Here is a 21,942-nt window from a genome sequence, read left to right as displayed (position 1 = left end):
CTGCGCAGGGAACCCGCTCCCCGGCCCCACACATCGAGACAGGCCCAATCCCAACGTTTCCAGGGGTGCTTCTTTTTCATTCTTTTCTTCTTCCTTTTTTTCCCATTATTTTTTCCCATTCTCATTTCTGTTCTGGAGGCAACTTGCAGTTGAGAAGGAGCAGACCCTCCTCTAACCTCCAGGCCCGGAGCAGGCCCTGCTCTGCAGACTTCCCTTTTCTTTTCTTTTCCAACAGTTTCAAAACATTCATTAGGGTCCTTTATTCAGTGCGTGTAATTATGTGTTTTAATAGATTTATTAATTTTTAAAAAAGAAAAAGACATCATGGAAAAGACAAAGTGTTTGGATGTTTAAAAGAGAAAAGAGAAACCCGCCCCAATGAAACCCAAGGTGATTGTGCTCGGAAGGAGGTACTGTATCCCTAAAAGGCCTGTTCAAGCACTAAGTGCATTTACAAATCTCTGAGAATGTTTTTTTTTATACTAAAATCGACCATTATATTCTACTGTGAGAAGTGCTGGCTGCACTATATTGTTTTAAAAATGAGAGAAAACAGCAAAAAAAAAAGAAAAAAAAAAAGAAAAAAAAAGAAACACACACAAAACCTGCAAGCTGTGTGTCCGGATGTTGTTTTTCCCAAAGTAAAACCAGGCTGTCATGGACGTGTGCTCTGGGTTTTGTTTGCTTGCTGTGTCCTGCCGGCGGGGCCATCCCGCTCCCGGCTCCGGTCCCTTCCGTGTGTACGGTGCAACCCGCTGTGTCCCTGCTCAGCCGCAGGGAATGGCGCGGGGCTGGGGATGCTCTGGGTCTGCAAATGCCTCTCCATTAAATAACGTGGATGATTCCCAAGGGAGGCGCTGTGGGAAACCCGGAGCCACCCCGACGGCCTGGGAGCACAGCAGAGAGATGGGCGGTGTGAATTGCACCGCTGCAAAATGACTTTTTTTTTTTAAAAAACATCTCTCATTCTGGCTGATGGTATCTTTGCAAATGAAGCCTTGGATTTAGCTAAAAACAAATGCACGGAGGGTGGTGAGTGCCTCCCTCTGCCCGCCGTGGGTTCATCCCCTCCCCACGGGGACCCGCCGTGGGCCCAGAGTGGAGCCAAAGGCTCCCATAAAACCCGCTCACACGCGCCCTGCGCTGTTTGTATGGGGAAAAGCCGGCCTTACTTGCAGATCAGCTGGAAAACCCCACTTTTTGCAGCTGATGTCAATGGCACAGGGGCTTTGTGCCCCTCTCAAACAGGTGGAAACCTGGATTGGCCCTAGGTGAGAGCAAAGCGGCTCCGTTCCCAGCTCCATCCTGCGGGAAGTCGCCCAGGCTACGTGTGGTGCTAATGCAGCGTCTGCGTTCGCCCCCCGCTTCCCCGGATCCTGCCAGCGCCAGGAGAGAGATGGATGTAAGTGACGTTTAAGGGGGGCCGGTGCCGTTACGGCGCTGGGCACGGGGCTCCAGCGGGACGACCCTGGGCAAAGCAGGAGCATCACGGAGCATCGCAAGGGCCTGGCTCCTGGCCTGGAGCTGGGCCCTGCGCCCGCTTGGCTGCCTGGATGGGCTGGATCTGGGCATTGTGCGGTGTGTGGTGCCCTCCAGCGGAGCCCGGGCCCAGCGACACTGCAGCTCTGCGCAGCCATGCACCGCGTACGACCCTGCACAGCTCTGCACAACCGAGCACCACGTACAGCTCTGCACTGTGCACAACCGTGCACAGCCCTGCACCACGCACAGCCCTGCACCACGCACAGTCCTGCACAGCTCTGCACAACCATGCACCATGCACAGCCCTGCACAGCTCTGCACTGTGCACAGCCCTGCACCACGCACAGGTCTGCACAGCTCTGCACAACCGAGCACCACGTACAGCTCTGCACTGTGCACAACCGTGCACAGCCCTGCACCACGCACAGCCCTGCACAACCATGCACCATGCACAGCTCTGCACAACCGAGCACCACTCACAGCCCTGCACTGTGCACAACTGTGCACCACGCACAGCCCTGCACAGTGCACACCCTGCACCATGCACAGCCCTGCACTGTGCACAACCGTGCACAGCCCTGCACCATGCACAGCCCTGCACCACGCACAGCCCTGCACCACGTACAGTACAACCCTGAATTGCGCACAGCCCAGCACCATGCACAGCCCTGTACCACGCACAACCATGCAGAGCCCTGCACCATGCACAGCCCTTCACCATGCACAGCCCTTTGCAGCTCAGCAAACCAGCATGTCCCAGCCCTGCACAGTCCTGGCCACTATCAGCCTGCTCCAGGCGGGCACCTGGCCTGGCTCAGCACGGCACGGCATGGCACAGCACTCACCCCCATGCAGGGCCCTATCTCCTGCCTCTCCCCACACTCGAGGCCACGGATGCAGAGACACAGTGGCTGCAGCTCTGCCTTTATTGCTAAATAAATAGTCGTACAAATGTTGTGCAAAAACGTGAACAGCATCGGCCCTGCAGCACCCGCCCGCCCGCCCACAGCCGCGGTGCCGAGTCCCGGCACAGCAGGGCATGGCCCCGGCACGGCCTGGCACAGGCCGGGCTGCGCCCACAGGAGCCATGGAGGAGACCGGGCAAATCCCTGAGGAAGCAGGCGGGCGGCAGGGCCCGGGAGCCGGCGGGTGCCGCGGGGCCGCGGCCCTAGAGCGGCGCGGAGGCGGCGGCGGCGCCGTGCCGGCGGTCGCGCGGCTCCGCGGCGCCCACGGCGCCCAGCGGCAGCACCACGTCGGCGGGCGGCGCGCTCTTGTTGAGCTCCACCACGCGCGGCACCACCGTGGACCAGCGGTCTGCGGGGCGGCAGCGGGTCAGCGCGCCGGCCCCCGTGCCCGTCGCGGCACCGCGCGGGCCCCGCGGGCGCTCACCTCGGCGCAGGCGGCCCACGGTGTGGGAGAAGCCGTAGTACTGGTACGTGTCGCTCTTGCCCGGGTCCTCGCTGATGATGCCCAGGTTCTGGTTCCAGTGGGACCAGTTCACCTCGTCCACCCTGCGGGCACAGACTGGACGGAGGAGGCAGCAAGGAGACCCCTGATCCAGGCACCCGCCACCACCTGAACTGGGGCTACAGGGTGCCCACATCCCCATGTCCCCATGTCCCATCCCTGCATCCCATGCCTGCATCCCCACACCTGCATCCCCACACCTGCATCTCCCTATCCCACACCTGCATCTCCATGTCCCAGCGTCTGTGTCCCCACATGCCACCCCTGCACCTGCACTTCCTCATGCCCCCACAGCAGCCCTCAGTCTCACAGCAGATGGTCCCAAACCCCATGCAGGAGTGATGCTGACGATACCACCTGCATCCAGGACAGGGCCGCAGCGGGGGGCTGGGACCGTCCGCCACATTCCCAGGGCCCGGAGCAGTGCCAGGATGCCCATCCGGGCACCCAGTGGCCGTGCAGTTCCCCAGGGTGCAAATGAGCCCTTTACCTGAAGCACCAGCGGCGGTCGGGGGTGCCGTCCGTGCCCTTCCCCACGGTGACCATCTCCCCGGAGCGGAAGGCTTTCCGCAGGAACACCGGGAAGGAGCGCTCGATGTCCAGGATGGTGGTGGCCCACTGTGGGGAGAGCAGGGAGCCCTCAGCCCCACGGCACCGCCAGCCCCACGGGCAGCGCCGGCCCAGCCGCTCCTACCTGCAGCTTCCAGATGTGCTTGCTCTCCTTGGAGACTTGCCCCACGGTCTCGCCCATGAGGGCGATGAGCATGTTGAGGAGGAGCACGAAGGTGAGGATGATGTAGGTGACGAGCAGGATGATGAAGACGCCGGGGTACTTGGCGCTCTCCAGCATCTCCAGGTCGCCCATGCCGATGGTGAGCTTGAAGAGGTCCAGCAGGAAGGTGCTGAAGGTCTGGCTGTCGCGGCACGATGGGTAGGTGGGCAGCGTGCAGTTGGACGGCTCCTGGCCGCAGGACTCGGTGCTGGGACACGGGTTCAGGAGAGAGACCAGGGCTGGGCGGGGAGGAGGCAGAGGGACAGCGAGTCCAGGGGGGCCGCAGCAGATGGGGTCCCGGAGAGACCCCCCGGTGCCCACGGCGCCGGCCCCGCGCGCCCGGCCTGGTGCCTACCTGACGCGTAGCCGATCATGAAGAGCAAGTAGACCAGGAGGAAGCGGAACAGGTCCTTGAAGAGGATCTGGAATCAATGGAGATGGGGATGAGACGGGCTCTCCAGCTGGGAGCAGCTCTTGAGGCACCTCCAGCCAGGCCGGTTGTGCCAAGGTCTGCCCGCAGCAGTCATGAGAAATGAGGAACAAGCCCTGCGTGGTGAGGAGAAGACCCCCAGCCACGGACACACCTTCTGGATCATGATGCTGTAGGTCCCGGTGAGCTTGAGCCCACGGGTGAAGTAGAGCGCGTTCATCCAGCCCAGGACCAGCGCGAAGACCATGACGGCCAGGTAGGCCTCCACGCCGCCCAGGTAGAGCCCCGCCGTGACGATCACCAGCACCGAGTAGATGAAGCTGCAGGAGAGTGTGAAGTGAGCGCCGGCACCGGCCCCTCGCCAGCCCCGGGGCCACCCGGGCTTCTCCACGCACTAGAGCAGCTGGAAGGAGCCATCTATGAAGAAGGAGTTGATGCCTGGGCACTTTTTCATGAACAGATCCTTGACCTGGCGGGGGACAAGAGTTTGGAGAGGAGCTGGGATGGGGCAAGAGGCAGGTCTCGCATGTCCAGAGCCCATCACCGGGCCTCAGGGCATCCTGTCCCTGTCTCCACCACAGCACTCACGTTGGTGAAGAAGAAGAGGACACCGGTGAAGAGGGTGATGATCTCCCCGGCCAGGCGCAGGTAGTCCACGGTGGTGGTGTACGGATAGGGAGGCTGTGGGGACAGAGCCTGTCAGCGGCACCCAGGGTGAGCAGAAGCTTTTATTTGGGGCAGAAAGCCCCCAAAAGGTCCCTGCCAGAGGTGGTGCAGGACTCACAGTGCCTTCCATGGGCCGGTAGTAGGCAACGAGGGTGAAGATGACCATGGCGCAGAGGTAGGAGATCACGCTGATGTAGAAGGAGACGGCACCGAACTTGCGCCACTTGTCGCGCAGCAGCTCGTTGATGGGCTCCACGGCCAGCATCTCGTGGCGGTTCTGCGGGGTCGGCGGTGGCATCAGCGGGGAGCGGGCGCCCTGCAGACCCCCGCGGCCCCATCGCGCACCTCGATCTTGCTGTTGTAGACCAGGATCTCCAGCACGGACACGTCCTCGCCGCAGGTGTCCAGCGAGGAGAGGTCGTAGAGCGAGGAGTAGACAGGGCCGTACGCCCAGTCCTTGAACTTGCGCGAGAGGTGCCGGGCGTCCTCGTCCGTGATCTCCCGCCGGATGATGTGCTGGAAGATCTGCAGGACCCAGCAGCACCCTGGTTTTGTGCCCTTCACCACCACTTGGGTGGGCGCAAGAGCCTCTCACGGCCTCGCGCTCCGAGCGCGCTGGGGCTCGGCCGGGTTTTGGTACCCCGATCTTGCCGGTCTTGGCTGCCATCATGAGCGGGGAGAGGCCGTCGTTGTTGAGCAGGGCCTCGAGGTTGGTGTCGGGGAAGAGCTTGGCGCACTTGACGAGCAGCAGGTCGTACATCTTGGTGACGAACTTGGTGTTGTCGCGCGTGTTGTCGGCGATGGCGACGAGCGCGTGCAGCACCGTGTTGCCCCGGGAGTCCTGGCGCCGCAGGTCCGCCTGCTTGTGCCCGTTCTCCGCCAGGTAGTGCACGATGTGCGGCTGGTTGGTGCAAGCGGCCAGCGAGAGGGGCAGCTCGCCTGCGGGGCGGCCCCGTGAGCCCCCGCCGCCGCACCGAGCTGCGCCGGGGCTCGGCGCCCTCCCGCATCCGCTCCCGCCTTCCCGAGCATCCCGCTGGCGCAGGGCTGTTCCCGCCCGGCACCGTCCCGACCCCGGGGCCGTCTCACCGAAGTAGAAGTAGCCGCCCTCGTCCTTGGGCTGGAAGAAGCGCCCGCGCGCCTGCGCGTGCACGTCCGCCCCCTTCTCCACCAGCAGCTCCACGTAGTGCTTGCAGCGGCGCTCGATGGCGATGTGCAGCGCGGTCTGGCCTGCGCCGGGGACGCCCGTCAGCACCAGCTGCGCCGGCCCCGGCCCCCCGCGGCCCCTCGCGCCCCACCTCGGTAGTAGACGTCGCGGAAGGGCGAGTTGATGAACTCGCGCGTGTTGCCTGTGCGCTCGGCCACGTCGAGCAGCACGGGGATGGTGTCGTTGCGGCCGCCGCTGAGGTTGAGCAGCGCCTTGGGCAGGCAGGTCTTGCCCGTGGAGGGCTCTGCGGGCGGGCACGGGGGGCTCAGCGGGCACCCCTGGGTGCGGACGCCCGCGCCGGTCCCCGCGCTCACCTCGGAACTCCTCGTCCGTCAGGCGCTTCTTGTGGGCCAGCAGGAAGGCGAGGAGGCCGTCGAGGCCGGCGGGGCAGCCGCGGGACACGATGTCGAAGAGGATGGGTCTGTTGAAGACCTTGAGCACGGGCGGCGGGCTGGGCGCCGGCGCCTTGGGCGAGGGCTTCCTGCGAGGTGGGTGACTTGGCGCGGGGACGGCCCGCGGCGTCGGCCCCTCCGCGCCTCCGTTCCCCCCATGCAACACGAGGGACGGATGCCCAGGAAAGGGCACCCTCGGGACACGGGTGCAGCGATGCGGCTCCAGCCCCGCTCCCGGCCCCTTCCGAGCAGGATTTTCCTGCCTGACTGGTTGGTTGGGGCTGGGCGGCTGCCAGCGCCTCGGGAGCTGGAGCCCGGGCTGCAAGGAAGCTCTGCCGTCCCGGAGCCGTCCCGGGGTGAGTGCTGCGGGACGCAGCCCTGCTCTGCGGGATGCTCCCCGTCGCTGCGGGATGCAGCGCGGGATGCAGCCGGAGAGCGTGGGATGCAACCGGCTGTGCGGGATGTGACCCAGCACCACGGGATGCTGCTGGGGACCGCGGGATTCTGCAGGATGCAACCAGCTCTATGGATGCACCCGGCTCTGAGGAAGCAGCCCGGCTCTGCTGCCCTGGCTGCCCCGAGGGCTCATCCACGCCAGGGAGACCCCCATTTTGGGGGTCCATGCAGCCCCTTGTAGCACCCCCAGCAGCGCGGAGCGGCCCCCCGGCTCCCGGCACCCCCAGGGCCGGGTGCTGCGGAGCTGCCGCGTCCCGTCCCGCGGGAGCGCGGCACAGGCCGGCATTGTGCGGCCCCGCAGCCCCCCCGGCCGGGCTTCCTGGCGCGGCCGGAGGGTGGAGGCTCCTGAAAAGGCCATTGACGGCGGCGGGCGAGCGGCAGCGGCGGCTGCCAGCGCGGCCGGGTGGAGCGCGCCGCACAGACGCCTCTTTCACGGCGCAGCGGTCGGAGCCGCAGGTTCCCCAGCACCGGGGGGGGCCACCCCGATGCCAGCGAGACCGGCACTGCATCCCGCCCCCCTGCGCCCCCTCGTCCCCTCATTGCCGTGTCCCCTCATTGCCGTGTCCCCTCATCCCTGCATTCCTGTGCATCCACATCCCCCTATTCCTGTGTCCCCGCATCGCCGTGTCCCCACTTCCCCATCTCCTTGTGTCCCCATTTAACTCCATCCCTGTATCTCCTTAACCCCACACACCCATATCCCCACATCCCCCCAGCCCTGTGTTCCCTCATCCCTGCAGCCCCACATCCCCATGCCCCAGTGCCCCGATATCCCTGCATCCTCTCATCCTGGCTCCCTGCATCCCCATGTCCCTGCATGTCCATAGACCTGTGTCCCCATGTTCCCTCATCCCTGCATCTGTGTGTCCCTGCATCTCTAGATCCCCGCATCCCCGTATCCCCGAGTCCCCACATCTCTACATCCCCGTATCCCTGTATCCCCATATTCCTGAGCCCCCACATCTCTACATCCCCGCATCCCTGTATCCAGGCATCCCTGTATCCCCACATCTCTACATCCCCGCATCCCCGCATCCAGGCATCCCTGAATCCCCGCATCTCTACATCCCCGCATCCCCGCATCCAGGCATCCCTGAATCCCCGCATCTCTACATCCCGGCATCCCTGTATCCCGCATCCCTGAGCCCCCACATCCCCACACCTGGGGTACTCACTCGGCCACCCTCCTGCGCCAGCGCCGGTTCTCGGACGGGTGCTGCCGGTAGGTGCCGTAGTCGAAGAGCGAGTCCATGGGGGCCTTTTTGGGCGCGGGTGCCACGGCCGCCTCGTACATGGAGCCCTCGGGCGGCTCCGGGGCCTTGGGGCCGCCTTTCCGAAAGGCCCCCTGGAACTTCATGCGCAGGTTCTGCCTGGCGTCGCCGGCGGGGCCGCGCGCCGCCTCGGCCCCCGCCGCCTCCTCGCTCTCGAACAGGTCGGCGAGCGAGGAGAGCGGGAAGGCGTCGGGCTGCGCCGAGCCGTCCTCGGCCTCCGCGGCCTCGCGCGCCGCCGCCTCCGCCTCCGCCATCCCCTCGGGGCTCCCGCGCGGGATAAACCCGGGATATTCCTGAGCCGCGGCCACCTGGCAGCACCGGGAGGCGGAGGAGGGTGATGGACACACGCGTGAGCAATCCCAGGAATTCACGTCTTTTCGCTTGCAGAGAGGCACAGGAGAGGGCAGGAATCCTGCGCTAAGCGTGACACACAATCCCGGGAAAGGCGGTGCGGAGCGGGACAGAAAAAGCACCCTGGGAACGTGTCATTTCCCGTCCCGCTGCGGCTCCGGCCCCAGCCGGGGCTCGGCCTCTCCCCGCCGCAGGGCCGGCTTCTAATTAGGCAGCGTGTCATTAGAGCCGGCTCCACGGGGGGAGCGGCGGCACCGGGGCGGCAAATCCCCACCGCGGCAACGTGGGGCCTCCTCCGGCCACCGCCACCTCCGTGAGAGATTCCCCGCGCGCCCGGCAATGGGGCACCGCGTCCCCGGCCCGGCACTGTGTCCTCCTCCCGCCCCAGGCTTTGCCCCAGGATGAAGCACCGGCTTCTCCGGGCGCCTTGGAAATCCCAGCCCAAACCACAGGCAAAGCAGAGCCGGGAGGGAGAGCCGCGAGCGCCGAGCCCGGAATAGCGCGGGCAGCGCGCGGGGAGCATCGTCCCGCTACCCCGCTCATCCCGCCGGCTGTCCCCTTCCCGCTGCCCCTCCTCATCCCGCTCTCCCCTCCATCCTGCCGCTTCCCACAGGTTCCAGCCGAGCGCACGAGGCACCGGGGCCAGTTTTGCACCTCCATCCCGCACAGCCGGAGCGCTCCAGCCCCCATGGGATGTCCCCCCTGGGTCTTACCCCTCGGGAGAGCTGCAGCCGGCGGAGCCGCGAAGCACAGGACAGGAGTGGAAAACACAGGGACTCAGCCCCACGGCAGGAAATTTGCTTTGGAAGTGACGGACTTGCTGGCCCATCCCATAAACCCAGACCGTCCCGGCCACCACCCGGAAAGGTGGTACCCAGCTGCTTATGTTGGGCTCGTGGCTTATTTGGGTTCTGATTTTTTAGATTTCCTCCCTTTTTGGAGTGAATGAGTCAAGGAGGAGCGCGAATGGTTGTGCCCTTTTCCAGCACGGCTCCGCGGGCACCAGCCGGCGGATCCGCCGGGATGCCGGGCTCCAGGTGGGAGTGAATCAGTCTGACCGCATCATGTTCCCCCCGGCCCCACGGAAACTCACGGCCGCGCTCCAGCCTCCTTCCAAAGCAAACAGCCACGTTCACCTGGGCCGGAGCGGCCGCGCGGCGGCCCCGGCGGCCGAACAAGCGCCCTCTGTTCGCTCCCTTTCCCCTTCACACACCCCGCGCCGGCACTTGGCACCGGCCGCGCTGGAGCCGCGCGCACGGGCCCCCTCCTGGAGAAATCCCCGGGATGCAAAGGCTGTCTCGGGGGAGAGGGGCCGATGCCGCGCGCTGATCCCATGGGATGCAGCCGTGCGGATGCTGGGGATAGATGGGGCACACGGACCCACAGCCCTGGCCTGAGCCCTGCATCCCGCCCCGACGCTGCATCCCGGGACCGAGCCCGGGTGCAGTCCCGGTGCCCCCCACATCCCAGCGGGTCCCTGCGGTGCCCGGCTCGGTGCAGAGCAGCTCGCGCCCCCATTGCCCTCCAGTCCCGCACACGTCCCAAGGAGGGTCCCAGCGCCCCTATCCCGGCCCCGCTGCCGCCCCAGGGCCCGGGGGTGGCACATCCCAGCCCGCCCCACACAGGGGCCGGCTGCCCCCGGGCACGGCCAGCCGTGCCCATCACCACCGCGCCGGGGCACGGAGCAGAGCCAGGCCAGAGAGCACGGAGTATCACAAATAAACCCTCCGCTAAGGACTAGAAACACTGATTTTTTCTTCTAAGACAACTCGGGATACCGTTGTTTTATTGCTGTATTATTCATAGAAAATTATTATTTTTTAAAAAAGTAGGGTATCCGCTGCAGATCCAGACCAGAATCAGGCATCTGACAAGCAGCAGCAGCCTGAGCTGTCACAGTGATTAAGACACAGGTAGTAATGGCCGCACCGTGCTCTCGGCCGTGCGAGTCCCGTGCAGGCGCTAGGCCTTGTAGCTCAGCTCTGCGTTCATTTTCGTGTACATCTCATAAATCGCATCCAGGATGGGGCCGACCCGTGTGAGAAACTGCCGGATCTTCTCTATGGTCTCCTCCTCCTTCACTTCCTTACCTTTCTCTAAAGCCTTAAGCAAATCCGATTTGTATGGAAGAGCATAGACCGAGCCCTACAAAACAGGGGGAAGGGCGGTAAGGAAGGAGCTGTGGGTGCTCGGGGCTCCCGCCGCGCGCGCCGCGCTCACCGTGAAGAGCTTCTGCAGCATCCAGCCGTGGTACTTCTTCAGAGCGATCTCGTAGGCTTTCAGGGCGTTCACTCTGATGAGGTTTGGGTGCTCCTCATCCCTCTCGCCGTCAGAGATGCTCTGCAGCAAAACGAGCATGAACTTCAGGCCCCTACGAGGGAAGCAGAGCTGTCAGGCGGACGGATGGGCATGTGCGGACGCGGACGGGCCGCCTGTTTGTGATGCCACCTTGGACGTGGCATCACCCAACACGTTGCCACGAGCCCCGCGTGGTCCAGGCGCGTCGGAAACCCGCGGCTCAGGCTGCGTCCCGCTCGGAGGAGGTTTACGGAGCGGCACAAAGCCGCAAGGCCGGCAGGGAGGCAGCGGGATGCGAACCCGAGTTCCCCCGAAGAGGCAGGAGAACATCAGCCAAGGCCAAGTCCTCGAGCATCGCTGCACCCCGGGGCGAGCAGAGCTGAGGCCCGGCCCGCGCAGGGAGCTCGGTGCATGCCAGGCTGCAGCCTGGGCACGCGGCTGCCCTCGCTGCCTCCTTCAAACCCAGCCCGGGGGGACCCGCCGGACCCAAGGCCGGCAAACACCCTTTGGACACAAGCAGTCCTCAGGAGATCGGGCACACGCCAGCTTTTCTTGGCTAGCCCAGAGCCAAGGCAGCAGCAGATCCTCCCGTTGGCACTCGGGTCGCTCCGCGAGCACCAGGACACACCCCGGAGCCTGGCACAGCCTCCGACGCCGTGAGTCACCTTTTCAACCACATCAGCGCCAGCGTTGCCCCCGTCTTCGGCCACGCCGAGCCGTGCATCTCCTTCTCCACCTCGAGGATGTTCTGCAGCGTTTTGAACTTGGCGGGGTTGGTTTCATAAACCGCTCGGATTTTCTGAAACGACCGCAGCGAGGAGCCCTCAGGCTCGGAGGCTCCAGGGGAGGAGAAGAGGGGAAGCGTGCGGCACCCAGGGAGCGCTGGAGCCAGCTCTCCTGGGGCCACATGTGCCACCCTGCGCGTCCCAGCTGGCTGGTGGCCTCGCTCACAAACCTCGCTGCTAAACCTGCAGGGACAGGGGCAGCCCCTGCAGGAGCCCTGCGGAGAAGGAGCCTCTCAAACATCCCAGGACGTTGTCTCTCCCTTCCCAAAGCACCTCAGGCTGGGAGGAGTTGATCCCTCCTGGGCGCTCCTGATGCCCAACGTGCGCTAGAGGGAGCACAGCTCCGGTGCCCTTTCCTACCTTGATATTCCCAGCTAGGTCTGCCTTGACGGGCGAGTACACGATGGGCGTCCCCAGGCAATCTGTGGAGACAGAGCGAGAGGGGAGCTGGTCCCTGCGGCCACATGAGACCCCCCGAGCCACCGAGCTCCACCTCAGCGGCAGGGAAGGCACCAGGAGGCACCTGCGGCGCAGCCTGGCAGGGGACACCGGGGAGCAGATGCTCTGGGAAGGGGCTGCCAGAACACGACGGAGCAGGGGGGTGAACCCTGGGCTGATCGTTTAGTTTTACACCCAGCCCCAGAGACAGGGAGAGCCTCGAGGACCGGCCAGCGCTGGGGTCCTCCCGAGGGAGGCAACGCTGCGACCTCCCAGGGCGAACACGCAGCAAAGGCTGTTTTTTTCCAAGGAAAAGCTGGTCCTGGGAGCGCGGCCGCAAGGGGGGCTGCTCCAACATCCCTCCCTGCCTCCAGCCACAGAGCTTTGGCCTTTGGCCATGCTCCGGAGTGGACGCAGAGCCCGGAGCAGGGGCACCGGCAGCTCCCTGCAGGTGCATCCCTGGATCCAGCACGGAGCCGGGAGGGATCTTTGCAGCATTCTCCCCACGCGGGTCCCGAGCTCGGGGCGCTCCGCAGGCCGGCGCCGCCAGCCCCCGGCCTCGCTCCAGCATAATAGGGGACATTGTGGAGGGCGGCAGCCCCGGGGCGGGACGGCACCGGCCGCCGCGGCGCGAGGGCGTCCGGAGCGGCACCCGGCAAAATGGGAACGCGTGGGAACCCAGTGGCTTCTCTGGGTGCTGTCATGAGCATGGAAGGACTCAGCTCCGTGGAGCGTCAAGGCCAAGAAGAGACCACGGGGGCACTGATGTCAGCCCGTTAGACCCTGCTGACGGCTTCGTGGAGCCCCGGGCGCGCGGGCAGGAGCAGCCGGTGCTCCCCAAGCTCCGCGGCACCGCAGCAATTCCCGATGTGGTTCCCCAGCAATTCCCTCGGTGTTTCCCAACGCGGCTCCCTGGCGTTTCCCAACGCGGCGGCTCAGCGGGTCGGACGGGCCCTGACGCAACCCGGCTGTTCCCACGGGGCTCAGCACCAGGGCGGGGGACACCTGGAGCAGCCAGCACCGGGATGGGGCGGAATGGGATGGGGTGGGGTGGGGGGACACCCAGGACTTTAGGGGCACCTGGGACAGGAAGGGGACGAGGCGGGCAGGAGCTTGGGACCCCCAACACCGGGATGGGTGGAAACAGGACCTTGGGGCTCCGCACCCCGATGGACCCAGGACTTTGGGGTCCCCATCGCTGGGATGGGGGGGGGTGTCCCAGAAACTTGGGGGTCCCAGGATAGGATAGGGAGGGGAAACTAAGGACCTTGGGGCCCCTAGGACAGGATGGAGGGGTCCTAGGATCTTGCGTCCCAGCACCAGGAGAGGGGGGATCCGGCACCTTGGGCTCAGCACCAACAAGGGACGGCGGGGGGTAGGTCCAGGGCTCTGGGGCCCCCAGCAGTGTTATGGTGGGGAGGACACAGGACCTTGGGACACCCAGCACTAGGATGGGGGGAGACCCAGGACCCTGGAGTGCCCGTGGTGACACAGGGGGGCACCCCGGCGCTGGCGGCCGCCGGGAAGGGGCAGCTCGGAGCACCGGGGCGGCTCACCGAAGAAGGGCGGCAGGTGCGCCACGGCCTCCAGGAAGGGCAGCGTCTCGATCTGCTTGTCGGCGGGCAGCGGCTTGAACTCGTGCTCCAGCAGCAGCGCCATGGCCGGCGCGGCCGCCGCTGCCGGCGCCGGGCCCGGGACGCGAACCGGCAGCGCGAGCGGAACGGCCGGCAGCGCCTGCAGCCGAGCGCCCGAACCGGCAGCGCCACTGCCGGGAAGGGCGGGGCGCCGCCACGCCCCGCCCACGCACCCTGCCCAATGGGCGCGCGCCGCCCGCCGCGCTCCGCCCAATCACGCTGCTGGGGCGGGCCGCGCCCCGCGGGCGGGGCGGGGCGTGTCGCGACGCGGCGTGTCGCGACAGGGACGGCCGCGTGGCCTCCCCGCCGGGGGCGCCGTTCCCGCCCGCCCGCCCTTAATTATTGATGAATCTTTATGGCGCCGGGCGGCTTCGTGCCGTGTCGCGACAGGTCGCATGCTGCCTGCGCCAGCGACCTCCAGCCTGCTGCGAGAGTGGCTCATTTTAAGCATCACTCCCCAAAACTGAGGAAAAGCACGTAAAATTCTTGCCCCGAAAGGCCTGAATTCACCCAGTTACTTAGTCCCCGCAGCCAGAGAAGAAAAAGCGCGTGGAAAAATGACCGGTTGGGAAAGATGGGGAGCGACACAGGAAAACATTCCACGTGACGGCGCCGTGGGGTGTTTCGTACAACGCCGCTCTTGGAAAACAAGTCATAGGACAACACTGATCTTTGCTCGCTTGGCCACAGCGACCTTATCGCGGCAGCAAACAAAAGCGCAGGGTGTTGGCGCAGGGCCGGTCACCGCCGGGGCAGGACCCAGGCCCGGCCGCCCGCTCCTCGCCGGCTCGCGCTCCCGGCGCTCCCATTAATAATGGAGGCTCCTGCTCCGTTTCCATGCGGCTCCCGCAGGCCAGCACAGGGATGAAGCGCCGCGGGTGGTGCTGAGCTCGTGCCAGGCCCGGGGCCGACGGAAACATAAACCTTTAACCCGCCTGAAATATTTACAGCGCGATAAATATTGAAGTGCCCGGAGCTCCAAGGCGGTGTCGGGTTTTAGGGTGCAATAAACACGCAGGGAGGCAGGAGGCATCCAAGGGGTTTCCAACGGTGCAGAGCGCCGAATCTCACTTTTATCCCGCCGGGGCGCTGCAATGGCTCGGGAGGCCCAGGGCCCGGTTCTGGGCCCGTTCTGGGCCGGGTTCCCCCGTTCCGGGACGCGGAGCGGCTGCAGGTTTCGCAGCCCGCGCGCGGGCCGAGGCCCCTTGTCCTTCGGCGGCTGCCGTAGCCGTCCCGGAAGCGTCGCCGTGGCAACGCGGCCGTTGGCGGCGCGGGCGCGTGATGGCGGCGGCGGCGGGCCGGGCCCTGGCGCGGCAGCGCGCGCGGCGGCGCGAGGCGGCCGCGCGGAGCCGCCTGCAGTGGGAGCGCGCGAGCCGCGAGTTCGCCCGCGCCGGCCTGTGCAGCGCCAAGCAGGCCCAGTGGAGCTCCCCGCGCGCCGCCCCGCTCAGGTGGCGCCGGCGGCACCGGGGAGCACCGGGAAGGGGGGGAGCAGGGGCCGTGGACCGCGGGGGCGGGAATCGGGGAGCACCGGGGCGGAGGGGTTGGAAAGCGGAGATCGGGAGATCGAGGGGATGTGGGATGGGGAAAGGGGGAAGCGAGGAGCAAGGGATGGAGACCGGGAGGGACCGGGGGAAGTGGGAGGACCTGGGGGAACTGGGAGGCAGAAGCCGGGGGCAGGTAACCGGGTCGGGGCTGGACAGGGGAGCACCGGGAGGACCTAGGGCAGCGGGAGCCGTGGCGGGCTGGAGAGCGGGGGGTACCCGGGGCCCTCGCTGAGGCCGTGGCCCCCGCAGCTCGGCGGGCGCGCGGCAGGAGGCGGCGGCGGCGCAGCTGGAGCTGGAGCTGCGGCGCGCGCGGCTGCGGCGGCTGCTGGCGCAGGAGCGGGAGGCGCAGGCGGCCGAGCTGCGGGAGCTGCGCGAGCGGCGGGACGGCCCCGCCGCCCTGCGCCAGCGCGGCGAGGAGCTGCGCGCGGCCCGCGAGCGCCGGCGGCGCCAGGTGAGCAGCGCGACGCGACGTGACGCGACGTGACACGACGTGACACGCGGCGACGCTGCCGCGGGCCTGGCCGCACCGCGAGGCCTTGGCGCTCGCTGCCGCGGCTCTCACGCCGCCCGCCTCGCGCCCGCAGGTGGCGGAGGAGCTGCTGCACGAGCACTGGAGGAGGAACAACGCCGAGCTCCGGGAGGTGACGTTGCCCGTGTGCTGGTCCCCCCTCTCGCGCTTGCTGGACCCGATTCGCACGTGTTCGCACGTGTAGCTGCTGCTGTAGCTCCTCTCGGCTCGCAGCTCGACCGCTGGTCACAGGTTCTGATGGGCAAGAGGCAAAGAAGTAGTGAAAGGGCTGGACGGTGCAAGAGCTTGCTTCAAAGTGCGTGCTCTTAGAACCCAGGGAGAAACCTGTTCTCACACTGAGACCGGAGTTTCTGCGCCTGTGCCTTGTGTAGCCGAATCCCCTCAAGGTTCCTGCCCTTTGGAAAACCAGCCGTGCAGCCGGATCCCTGGGGTTTTGCAGCAGTGCAGCCCCAGCCGCTGCAGAGGGAGCCCCCAAGGGGACTTCTGGGGCTAGGCATGTGCCAGCAGGGTCTCCAAAGTGTCCCCTCCGCACTTGCCGTTGCTCGTGGTGACGCTGCCTACGTTGTTTTCTCCAGGTGGAGTCCGAGCTGCACAAGAAGCACGTGAGAGACGCGTGGGGTGAGCAGCTCGTGCAGAAAAAGCAGGTGAGCAGGATCTGCACGGGGGCTGTGGCCACGAGGGCCCTCGGGGAGCCGGTGTCCCAGCACGCTGTGTTTTCCAGCGCGCGCCTCCGAGCGCAGCTCACGGACACCCCGGTGGCCGGTAGGGACAGGAACAGGGTGCGCAGGGAGCAGCAGGACTCGCCTGTGGCTTCTCTGTCTTCATAGCAAATAACAACTTGGGCTGCCTTGCTCGTTCCTGTAACAATCGGGAGTCCTGTTTCCACAGGATGGCTGGGGTTGTTAACACAATTAATTTTAATTAAGAGACATCATTCCTAGCCAGCGCCTGGCTGCGCTCTGTCTCCCAGAAGAGCTGGGGACGCTCCGTGCGGGACGCGCTGAGCGCCTCCCCGCTCATCTCCGATGGCACCTGCAGGACGCGGCCGAGTGCCAGGCTGCAAGGACTCCATCTGCAAATACTGGATACAATAATTTTGATTTGAAAGCCTAACGAAGGTCTTCAACTAAAGAAACATTTAACTAACAAAAATAATAGTGTAGGTCTCTGTAAGAAACTGAGGCTGTTTGTGTACAAAACTTCATTACATTAACACCCATCTCCTGTGCTTAGGATGAGAGCCCTGCGGGGTCCTGCTGGAGAGCCCAACATCCACTTTCAGGCTGCAGCCATCAGGGAGTCTCACTTTGTCCTTAGTCTTTCCTAGTATTTGTTCTACGTTCTCCAAATTCACTTCAGCTTTCGGGAATTCGTGATTTGCAGATTTCCTGAGCCATTTCTTTGTGTTCAGCCCCACCTTACACACTTTGCTTTCTTTTGGCTTGATAAGCAAGAGGCGGCTGAGCGAGAAGAGAGAAAACGATATGAAAATGAATATGAAATTGCACGGAGGGAGGCACTGGAGAGAATGAGACAAGAGCAAGAAAAGCGCCGGCTGGAGGAGAAGCAGCAAGCAGAAATGTTACTTCAGCAAATAAAAGAACTGAAATTACAGGAGACAGAGGTAACCTCCTTATTTGGGAAAAAAGTTGCTGTTTTGCTTGCAAACACAGCAGCACTGCCCTGACTTCTTCCTTCCAGGTTTCTGTTGAACTGCACGAGCAATGACGCAAGCCGTGGTAATGTTTCTGTTAGTGATGCAGACCTCTGCCTTAGCATTGCCGTGGTCATGGAGATCTGGGAGCCTTTATTTGCTCCCCTTTAAACATGCTCACTGCTTTGTGCTGCATCAGCTGAGGAAGAGTGGTGAAAACTTCTAGAGGTGACACTTTCCTGCTGAAGTTTTGCTCAGCTGGAGCTTTCTGCTGTGCCTCCTGTGCCATATACCTGCAAAACAGCAGGGAATTTAAAGTGGGATATTTCCTGCAGTGAGGATTTTGGCTGCTTGCAAAGGGCTTGAGTCTTTGGAACCACTCCTGGTGCTGGTGGCAAAACATGGTGCAAACACTGGCACAAAGGCTCCCTCTGGGGTATCTTAGCTCTTTAAAGTGCTGTGTCTTAGGGTTTTGTTTGTTTTTTTAATATTAGGCAACAAAACTGAAGAAAGAACAAGAGAATTTAATAAAGCAGAAGTGGGAACTGGAGAACTTAGAAGAAGAAAGGAAACGAATGGAAGAGCACCGGAAGAAGCTGGAGCTTGGGTACGGTGTGGCACGTAGCACGTTTCAGTAGGGCTTGGATAGAATCTGTTCCTGTTGCAGTGTCCGTCTCAGTACTCGCTAAGAGCAGTGGTAGGTTTTAATGCTTTAATTTTTTTTTTTGAAGGAAGCACCTAGAACAGCAAATGAGCAAATTACATTGGTGCAATTACTTTTATTTTTCTTTATTTTAGAAATAGCATGAACTGCCAGCATCTTCACCTCAGAATATAATAGTAAGAGCTTCAGACTCGTTTTCAGTGTTTCTCTTTTTCTTTCTTCCTCAGTCGCTTTCTGAGACACCAGTGCAGCGCCCAGCTGAAGCGGCGTGCCCAGCAGATACAGGAGGAGCTGGTGAGCTTCCCCACTGCTAGCCTTTCCTCAGAGCAGCTTTGCACAAAGCTTGAGGCTGTTGAATTACTGTTAATCTTTTGACTTTTCTTAGGAGACAGACAGGCAGATTTTATTAGCCCTCCTTCAGAAGGAAGAGGAGGATCAGCGGCTGCAGTCTGCGAGACGAGAACGGGCCATTGCAGATGCTGCCTGGATGAAACGGGTCATTGAGGAACAGCTCCAGTTAGAGAGGGAGAGAGAAGCAGAGCTGCAGACTATTTTTAGGTGAGTCAATGCACACTTAAAGCAAGTGGTCCCCTGATGTTGACCATGACCATGGCCTATACATTTTTTTGAGCTGTAAGTTAAACCTTAGAGATAATTCTTTATCCCCTATTTAGAGAAGAAGCTAAAAAAGTATGGGAAAAGAGGGAAGAAGAATGGGAAAGAGAAAAGAAGGCCAGAGATCGTCTGATGAGTGAGGTACCTTTAAAAAGTGACCTTTTTTTTAATGATCTGTGTCTCCTTCCTCTGAAGCCATCACTCCAGCCGTGTTACTCGCCTAAGCAAAAGTCTTGGGGATTACAGACCTCTATCAATTAGTTCAGTACCAGGGCCAGAGTTTTCTATTTTCTTATTATATTTTCTGAGTGCTCCTTTAACAAGGAGATTTTTTCAGTTTTGCTTCTGCATTTGACCCCTTTCTTGCCTGACACCTCCCTTGACCTCCTCACTCCCAGGTGCTTGCGGGCAGACAGCGCCAGGTGCAGGAAAAGCTGGAGCTGAACAGACGGGCCCAAGAAGAGTCCGTGAGGCAGCGAGAGCAGCTGATCAAAGAGCTGGAGGAGGCCAAAGAACTGACCAGGCGCGAGAGAGCGCGGGAGGAGTCGCTGAAGTCGGCGCGCAGGCAGGAGCTGGACGCGCAGGTAGGGTTCAGCTCCCAGCTGTGTGCCCAGCTGCTCCAGCAATGCCCCTGCTTAGCTGTTGCTTCCAAAAAATACATATTGACACACAATAGCAGGGAACAGCTCGGCTTCCGAGAGGTTAGTTAAGGAATTTGCAGAATCCAAGTGGGCAAACAGGCTTTCTAGTCAGTTCTGCTGAAGTTTCCAACGTGGATTTGTCAGCTGAACAGTTTTCAGTGCCTTTGTTAAACGTTGCTGTGTTACAAAAACCCTATTGCTGCAGAGTGCTGCTTTGAAAGGCACGTGCAGCCTCCCAGACTCGCCTGCACATCTGACCTAGCCTTGATACCCCGTGTCTTTGCTCTCCTCAGCTGACAGAACGACACCTGCAAGAACAGGAGGAGCAGGAGCGCCAGAGAGAGGAGGAGGAAGAGGAGAGGTTAACGAAGCAGCGCTGCGAGGAGCTCGTGCAGCAAGAGGCCAAGCGCATGGCCGAGCAAGGATATCGCAACAGGGTAAGCAGCACTTTGGGGAATCGTGACACTTAGGTCTATCAGAAAGTGTGACAGCCTTCTTGTAAGCAGAATTTTTGCCTTAAATCAACCCTTACAAGAAAAATCTTATCAGTAATTTGTAAGTCTTGCTCCAAGTACTTTCTCTCACTGCTTAGTAACAGCAGCACAGAGAACTAGTTCTAGAGTGCTTAAAATATTAATCATTTCTTTTGTTTTGACCCCATTAGCTCTACGGTCATCCAAAAGCAGCATGGACCTGAAGATTCCTGTCCTGTATACTTGAGGAAGGAGCACTAAATGAACTTGCATACTACAAAAAGAATATTTTAAGGAATCAAGGAATGCTTTAGCTTATAATGCTTTCAGAATAGTTTACAGTGACTCTAAGACTCAACAGAAATGGAAAGAAGATATTTGAAGATACTTAGCTGTAGCCTAACTGAACACAAGACCAAATTTCTGCTGGCTCCAGTGCATTCAGAGGCACAACCAGACATCGAGGGCTTCACCCTTAATGGCTTCACTTGTTTTGTTTGGGAGTTGTGGCATTTTATTTTGGCACATAGGGCAGCGAGTCGAAGCATTCGACAGGAAGAACAGCGAAGGCAATAAAACATGCAGCGTGGTCAGAAAACCTGCAGCGTGGCTCCCTGCTGCAGCACAGGAACACTGAGGCACCAGGGGTTGCATTTTGTGACCCGGGGACAGCAGCATGTCCCCAGGTGCCAGCTCTTGCTTCAGAACATAGTGCAAATCACTGAGAGATGCTGTTAAGAGGTACTGCCAGAACCTGCAGTGTGGGACAGTTCAGTCCCCTGGGGAGCATGTTGAAGACTTCAATAAAGGGTTTTTATTTTTTCTTGTTTTTATAAATAATGAGTCATTTTGCAAGCTTCACAAGTGTTACTTTCATTATGTTAAAAGCCTGCTGCGAGCACAGGAGTGAGGGAGGTTTAGCAACCTTGCAAACTTGCCTCATGTCACCCCAGGCAAGGGCAGCCCCAGGAACGCAGCCTCGACGGGGCAAGGCTGGTTTAGGCCTTTGCTCAACCCTGTGACCCAGCCAAGTTCTTTTCTTCACAAGAGCAGCACTCAACCCAGAACACTTTTACACACTGAAAGGATTTTAGCATTTTATAGTAATACAGTAAACAAAAGATTAAGTCAGAATGTACAGCCAGAATGACACTGATAAATACAAGTTTGGAGAAAGGCATTTTCACTTTCCTATGCAGCATTTTGTAAAGAGGATGTGGAGGGGGCAGGGAAGGGGAGAAAAGACTTCAAATCATAAAATAAACATCATCTTGGTTGTTTCAGGTAGGGCAGTATCCTCTGACCTGCAGTGCCACACAACTTGAGGGCTAAGGGACTACTCTTAGTTTCACAATTATTTTTGATCCATGCTGCCTGGTTTTGAAAAGCCCTGATGAAGCACACGAGCAGTTGCTCAGGCCCTGCTTCTGCTCCACTGCTAGCTAAGAAAATTTCATATCCCACATGAAGCTACTTCTGGGGCAACACCACCTTGGTCATCAGCACCATCTCAAACACACTTGTCCAGAGAGGCTGGAGTCACTAGAAATGGGAATGAACAGGAAACCAATTACAGTTCGACCATAAATTTTAGAAAATCTATAGCTAGTGTATTGAGAACAAGGGCTTGCAGTTAAAGTTCACTTGTGTTTTGGCACAGAGGCAAATTTAAACAACTGATATCTGGAAATCAGAGAAGGATATGTTAAAGAAACCATGTAACAATGTCATGAGAGATTTAAAAATAACATTCTTTACCTTTCAATTATGCCAACTTAAAGCAAAAAGTCCTAAAATGAGATTAGACAAAAAATACATAGATAATCTTTTTTTTTTTTTAATGCATTTGTCTTCCACAGTTCTAACCCCAGCCTGTCGACACTCCTGCAAATCTAGAAACAGTTCCAGGATTCAGAAGAGGAGGCCGGCTCAGGAAGGGGGTGGCTGCACTAGCTTGTCAGCGACTCTCCTCCACCCCTCTTCTCTTGCACCTAGAGATCCTTTAGGAAGGCAGCTCTTCACAGCATTTAGAAATCCAACAATACTGTGGCACTTGGGCACTGTTTGTGTGTAGATACAAACACATCTCTGATCTCCAAGGAAAGAACCACTGACATTTAGGTGTTGGTTGTTAAGCTAAGCACGGCAGTTTTCACCAGAAAGCCTTGAAGAATAA

General features: G+C 61.1%; 3 protein-coding genes across 3 annotated transcripts; 1 reads left to right on the top strand and 2 right to left on the bottom strand.

Moving 5' to 3' along the window:
- Positions 1-2,650: 2,650 nt before the first annotated feature.
- TRPV4 (transient receptor potential cation channel subfamily V member 4) lies at positions 2,651-8,394 on the bottom strand. The gene is made up of 15 exons (XM_088525064.1): positions 8,045-8,394; positions 6,336-6,502; positions 6,113-6,265; positions 5,904-6,044; positions 5,458-5,756; positions 5,163-5,342; positions 4,936-5,094; positions 4,740-4,832; positions 4,547-4,620; positions 4,306-4,471; positions 4,077-4,143; positions 3,644-3,960; positions 3,440-3,567; positions 2,872-2,993; positions 2,651-2,796 (listed from the first exon to the last, which is right to left on the bottom strand). Exons 1-15 carry the CDS (start codon positions 8,392-8,394, stop codon positions 2,651-2,653), a joined length of 2,562 nt encoding a protein of 853 aa, XP_088381190.1.
- A 1,864-nt stretch (positions 8,395-10,258) lies between these two features.
- On the bottom strand, positions 10,259-13,692 carry GLTP (glycolipid transfer protein). Its single transcript, XM_010217629.2, has 5 exons — positions 13,569-13,692; positions 11,935-11,996; positions 11,455-11,588; positions 10,712-10,862; positions 10,259-10,636 (listed from the first exon to the last, which is right to left on the bottom strand). The coding sequence occupies exons 1-5, from the start codon at positions 13,669-13,671 to the stop codon at positions 10,454-10,456; spliced, it is 633 nt and encodes a 210-aa protein (XP_010215931.2). The 5' UTR covers positions 13,672-13,692; the 3' UTR covers positions 10,259-10,453.
- Positions 13,693-14,927: 1,235 nt separating this feature from the next.
- TCHP (trichoplein keratin filament binding) lies at positions 14,928-20,190 on the top strand. The gene is made up of 12 exons (XM_088525134.1): positions 14,928-15,094; positions 15,440-15,641; positions 15,775-15,831; positions 16,295-16,363; positions 17,170-17,343; positions 17,868-17,980; positions 18,265-18,331; positions 18,423-18,595; positions 18,712-18,793; positions 19,051-19,236; positions 19,587-19,730; positions 19,958-20,190. The coding sequence occupies exons 1-12, from the start codon at positions 14,928-14,930 to the stop codon at positions 19,988-19,990; spliced, it is 1,467 nt and encodes a 488-aa protein (XP_088381260.1). The 3' UTR covers positions 19,991-20,190.
- Positions 20,191-21,942: the final 1,752 nt, after the last annotated feature.

This window comes from Tinamus guttatus, unplaced genomic scaffold (assembly GCF_059628265.1).
Source record: "Tinamus guttatus ecotype Peru unplaced genomic scaffold, ASM5962826v1 Tinamus_guttatus_pri_ptg000223l, whole genome shotgun sequence".
Taxonomy (NCBI): domain Eukaryota; kingdom Metazoa; phylum Chordata; class Aves; order Tinamiformes; family Tinamidae; genus Tinamus; species Tinamus guttatus.
Note: the sequence above shows the minus strand (reverse complement) of the source record. Positions and strands in the feature narration are given on the sequence as shown.